The 5,576-nt window shown below is 48.8% G+C and overlaps 1 protein-coding gene across 3 annotated transcripts in view; it reads right to left on the bottom strand.

The window, feature by feature from the left end:
• HEATR3 (HEAT repeat containing 3) overlaps nt 1-5,318 on the bottom strand; it is a 37,486-nt gene extending 32,168 nt beyond the window's left edge. The window contains exons 1-4 of one of the 3 annotated variants that reach the window (XR_448178.4): nt 5,015-5,316; nt 4,699-4,871; nt 2,728-2,815; nt 550-662 (exon numbers count right to left, since the gene is read on the bottom strand). Coding sequence is in view for 2 of the 3 variants with exons in the window: in XM_007113758.4 (XP_007113820.1) it covers nt 550-662; nt 2,728-2,815; nt 4,699-4,871; nt 5,015-5,149 (509 nt within the window). In the remaining variant the exon portion in view is untranslated. Of the gene's footprint in view, nt 1-549; nt 663-2,727; nt 2,816-4,698; nt 4,872-5,014 lie in introns of all 3 variants that reach the window. The other 2 variants (XM_007113758.4, XM_007113755.4) reach the window with 2 other exon arrangements.
• Nucleotides 5,319-5,576: the final 258 nt, after the last annotated feature.

Genomic DNA, 5,576 nt, shown 5'->3' with positions numbered 1-5,576 from the left:
ACCCCTACTCCCACCCTCCCCCGCCCCGGGCCACTGTTACAATGATGGAACGGAGCGTGGCCTTCTTCCTACTGGAACCAAAGGAGCTCTTCTCAGGTATCTACTTTCCTGTCAAATGGCACCGGCCACGGGAGAGGAGTAAAGCACCCACTGAGGTCTGTGGTCCCTGTCTCATTCCAGGTGCCAGGCCAAAGCATCTACTGCACTGGAGCCTGGCTGGCTTTAAGACAACTGCTCCTTAAGGTACACGGGTAGTGGGGGAGGAAGGAGGTGCAGTGGGTACTAATGACCACGATTCCTCTTATTTTTGTCAGCAGCAATGACTGGAGAGAAGAGCAGTAAAGCAAAAAAGGACGCAGTGATGCTATGAGGAAAACGGCTTGGGAAGGACAGTTGATCTTAGGTCACTTGATGAGACCTCCGACCAAGCACTAACATCACAGATTTACACGCCTACCAAAGAGAACAGAGATTCCTCTGCAGTTTAACAGAGGGAGCAGCAGCCTGAGTAGCACTGAAGCAGGAGGCTGCGTTTGGAAAGCATCTTACCATATATTCCACAGCACGTTTACGGCCTCATTGGCTATGTTTTCAATAGAATTTCTGTTCTGATCTTTTTTTTCCTGTGGAGACATCTCATTTGAATCCAGTCCAGTACTACACTGAAACCAAATACCATGATTAGCACCTTTGTTCAAAAGAATAATTAAACAGAAAGACAGTGAAGAATCACAAAAAGTAAACATCAAAACTGATAGTGGTTGCCTATATGGGAAAAGAATCTAAAGAAAAAAAAAAGAGTGGATATATGTATATGTACAACTGATTCACTTTGCTGTACACCTGAAATTAACACAACATTGTAAATCAACTATGCTCCAATAAAAATTAAAAAAAAAAAATGAGGGGCTTCCCTGGTGGCACAGTGGTTCCCAACCAAAAAAAAAATGATAGTGGTTAACAAGCTCATCAAATTCTCATAAACAGTACAGTTCCTGTAACCCTGCGCCCTTCTGGCAAGAAATACAGACAAGAAACGTTCACAACTCACTGTACAAACCGGATAAAAAGCATTTCACATTTTAAGTGAAAATGTAAAATCAATACAAAATATTTTATCTAATGTGGTAAAGACAGTAGATAAGGCAAAGAAAAGTAACACATAATAAGAGCTAACATCTATACAGTACCTTCTATGTGCAAGGCACTATTCTAAGCAGTTCATGTCTGCTATTTAATCCTCACCACAAACCTATGAAGTAGATGAACTCTTATCCCTAATCTCCTGCTAGAAATAGGAAACAGAGGTACAAAGAGCTTGCTGAAGGTGTAGCTTAGCATCTAGTGAAGTGGGATTCAGATCCAGGCATCCTGGCTCCGAAGTGGGTGCTCTGAACCACTCTGCAGTTCTGCCCCTCTCCTACAATCCACAGCACTCTCTAAAGCAGGCTTCTTAATCTTAGCACTATTGACATTGGGATGGGATGATTCTTTGCTGTGGTGCATGTGGCTGTCATGCGCAATGTAGGATGTTCAGCAGCGTCCTTGGCCTCTACCCACAAGATGCCAGTAGCAACCCCTACTCCAAAGCCATGACAATCAAAAATGGCTCCAGACATTGCTAAATGTCCCCTGCAGGGCACATCATCCCTAGTAGAATCCCTGTTCTAAAGGGAACAAGACTGACACCTCTCATCAAAACTGGATATTCTTTACATGGCCTCAAGTGAAAATTACCCATCAATACAGAATAGTGGACCAGAGCCACGGCAGAGGAAGAGCTCCTTAATCCCTGAACTACAACATGCAATAAAGGTGGCATGACGTTAAATCTGAGAACATAATCTAGTCTTCTCGGCAAATTCCTAATGTCTGTGCTTCAGATTCCTCATCTGTAAAACAGGAATAACAATACCTGCCAAATAGGACTGCCCCGAGGATTAAGTGAAATAATACACAAGACAGCACCTAGCACATAAATAAGCAACCAATAAATACAAATTATTTTCACTGTATGAAGTTTAAAGTCTAAAGGGGTCAGTCTATAGTTTCAGGAAGGTCTTTTGCAACAAGCAGATAAATAAAGGTAGTGGGGACAAACTAGAGACTAGTATCCATGATGAGATCAGTGTTTCCAGGAAAGAAATATAATTCCTATAGAATGTTTTGAGGGAAGACAAAATAACTAACACCAAAGTACTTAAAAAGCAAAACAGGGACTTCCTTGGTAGCACAGTGGTTAAGAATCCGTTTGCCAATGCAGGGGACACGGGTTCGATCCCTGGTCCGGGAAGATCCCACATGCCGTGGAGCAACTAAGCCCGTGCGCCACAGCTACTGAGCCTGTACTCTAGATCCCACAAGCCACGACTACTGAGCCCTCGCACCTAGAGCCCATGCTCCACAACAAGAGAAACCACTGCAATGAGAAGCCCAAGCACCGCTACGAAGAGTAGCCCCAGCTCACCGCAACTAGAGAAAGCCCACGCACAGCGACAAAGACCCAACGCAGCCAAAAATAAATAAATAAATTTATTTAAAAAAAAAAAAAAAAAAAAAGGCAAAACAAAACCCCAAACCGTCTGAGTGTGTATACTAACAGCAACCTGGGAAAGCGGCATATAAATAAATAAATTTATTTAAAAAAAAAAAAAAAAAAAAAAGGCAAAACAAAACCCCAAACCGTCTGAGTGTGTATACTAACAGCAACCTGGGAAAGCGGCATACCTCTTTCAGCAGTACGACCAGCGGAGTCATGATATCCTTGGTCACCATGTCATCACAAACTTCGAAACCGCCACAAGCACTGAGATTTCTACACGAGAAGTTTAAAACAGTTTTTACTTTCAGACCACATGTCACAAAACATATTAAGCCCTCAAGTTTATTTCTATTTCTACCCATACTTAAGGTTTCCCGGAAGAAATCGTTTATGATTCCTGTACGATGCTGCACAGCCAATCCACAGATCTCCACCTATGCTGATCCTTGCTCTACATGAAGTAAACAGATGTCTCTGTCTTGTAACTGCTTAGTTTTCAGGACTGAGACGATACACAGGGAGAGGCAGGACTTCTCCTATTTAATGTGAATCAGTCATGGCCTGATCTTTTTTTTTTTGGCCACACAGCCTGGCTTGTGAGATTTTAGTTCCCCAACCAGGCATTGAACCCGCACCCTCCACAGAGAGAGCACGGAGTCCTAACCACTGGACTGTCAGGGAAGTCCCCTGCCTGATCTTATATGAAGGGAACTTTCCTTGGAATCAACACTTCCAGGGTAGGAAGGGTGAGGCTATTGAGAAAGACATTCCCTTGAAGCAATCCTGACTAAATTTAATTTTGATTGGAAAGACATTGCTTGCCCTCTGAGTACACAGCACTGTGCTAGGCACTCCGGATATGAAGCCTCACCATCTTCCAGGAGCTCTCAGTGTGTGTATGCTTTGGGGGAAGGGTAGGGCTTTCCACACACTGTTTCCTCCATCAAGTGGTTAATCCCCACTCATCCCCCAGATCTCACCTCAAACATCACACCCTTAGGGTTTTCTTCCCTGAACCCCCAGGTATACCTTCTCATAGCATCTTCTGTAAATATCATTGGCTGTAATTACACACTTGTGTGATTAGTTGCATAATGCCTGCCTCCCTCAATACTGTAAGATCCATTAAGGACAGAAATTATGTGTATTGTTCACTGCCACATGCCCACGACCTAGCCCACTGCCTGGTGCACAGCAGGCACTCAATATATACTTGCTAAATCAATGAACGAAACAGAATAAATAAAGACAGAGCTATGAAAACTACGAATATTAACTTTACTCTTGCCCCCCCTACAGTCCATTCTCTGCACAGCTACCAGAGTGGCCTTTTGAAAAGGTAAATTAGACCAGTCACTCCTGCTTAGAATAGGTCCTTTAGCTCTACACCACCGGATCCTTATCCATCTCTCCAGCCTCAACTCTTACAATGCCCGCCCTCCACTCTATTCGGCCACATAACCTTCCCATTCTTTAACCATGCCAAGCCCTCTGCTGTTGCTGTTCCCTCTGTCAGGAATGCTCTTTCCCTTGTTTGTCCACGCCTGGCTCTAGCCTCCAGAGCCAGGAGGCTAGAGTTCACAAACGTCATCTAAAGATCACCCAATTTAAAGTAACTTCCCACCCCCAACTCCTCATCCTCTTGGTTTCTCCATAGCACCACTTACGATCTAATGTTATGTTTCATCTGTTTACTGGTTTCCTGTCTACCTCTGCATCAATAGGGGTTCTGTGAAGGCAGGTATCTTGGCTGTCTTGCTCAATGTCCTGCCTGCTCAAAATCTACCACACCTAGAACACCTGGCATATATACTGGAAGAGTTCACTGAACCTCAGGACTCCATGGAGGCTCCCTGGAGAGAGTACAACGATGCGCTAGGCCTTGAGGAGAGGACGTTTGACAGGTGGCTACTGCAGGTGAAGCAGCAATGCGTGTAGTCCGGGGCTCATGGGGTCCTCCGGAGTCTGAAGCCTGAGTTCAAATGCCCCCTCTGCAAATAGGAGAGCCTCTGCAGTTCTTGGCCCTCCCGAGCTGCCGCAGACAAGTGCACTGAGGATGAAACCGATTAGCTACGGTGCGTGGCACACAGGAGGCGCCAGCTGGACGCCGTGGGCCCGGATCCGAGGCACCACCCCGGACCCCATTCCTTGCTCACCTCAGTGCGCCAGCCGCCGTCTCCCTCACCGCCAGGCTGGGGTCGAGCAGCAGCGGCCCGAGGCGTCGCACGGCGTCCCGGCGAGCCAGGCCCGGCAGCGCCGGCCGCTGCTGCACCAGCCGGGCCAGCCCCGCGCAGGCGCACTCGCGGACCTCGGCGCTCGGGTGCTGGAGCTGCGGGAAAGAACAAGTGTCAAAGGGAGAGCAGAGCGCACGCGCTGGGGCGCGGCGGCAGGGGCGTGTGGCGTTGCTGGGGGACTCCGTGCGAGGCCTGCCTCCCGCCCCTCCCCGCGCGGCCCGGCGAGCCCTCGCCTCACTTTTTCTAGCAGCTCCGCCGCTGGCCCGTCGTCCTCCTCTGGCTCAGTCCCGTTCGCCGCCGCCGCCTCGGCCTGACAGTCGCCTGTAGGGGAGAACTGAGGTCTCTTGAAGCGTTTCGTCCGGCTCTTGCCCATGGTGAACTGCGCTGGCGAGAAGACCGAGAGAGGAGGGCAACAGCAAGACGGTAGAGTCTGCTCAGCTGGCAGCAAGGTCGTGCAGTATAGGGGTCTACGCACTACTGTTCAGCTGGGCCCGAGGACGGCCCGAGCCCACATGGGGAAGCAATGCGCATGCGCTTGGCGTGTCCGCGGCGGAGTGAGGTAGTGGCCAGCGCGGGGAGCGCGCAGGCGTAGAGGGGAGGTTGGGCGGGCCCAGACCTTGCGGAGGGGCGTGCCTTATGAGTTTTCTCAGGAAGGGGAAGGCTTGATTTGTTTGTTTGTTTTTGTGGTATGCGGGCCTCCCTCTGTTGTGGCCTCTCCCGTCGCGGAGCACAGGCTCCGGACGCGCAGGCTCAGCGGCCATGGCTCACGGGCCCAGCCGCTCCGCGGCATGTGGGATCCT

Source organism: Physeter macrocephalus, chromosome 17, assembly GCF_002837175.3.
Source record: "Physeter macrocephalus isolate SW-GA chromosome 17, ASM283717v5, whole genome shotgun sequence".
In the NCBI taxonomy this organism is placed as follows: Eukaryota; Metazoa; Chordata; class Mammalia; order Artiodactyla; family Physeteridae; genus Physeter; species Physeter macrocephalus.
The sequence above is the reverse complement of the archived record's forward strand: the minus strand, read 5'-3'. Positions and strand labels throughout refer to the sequence as shown.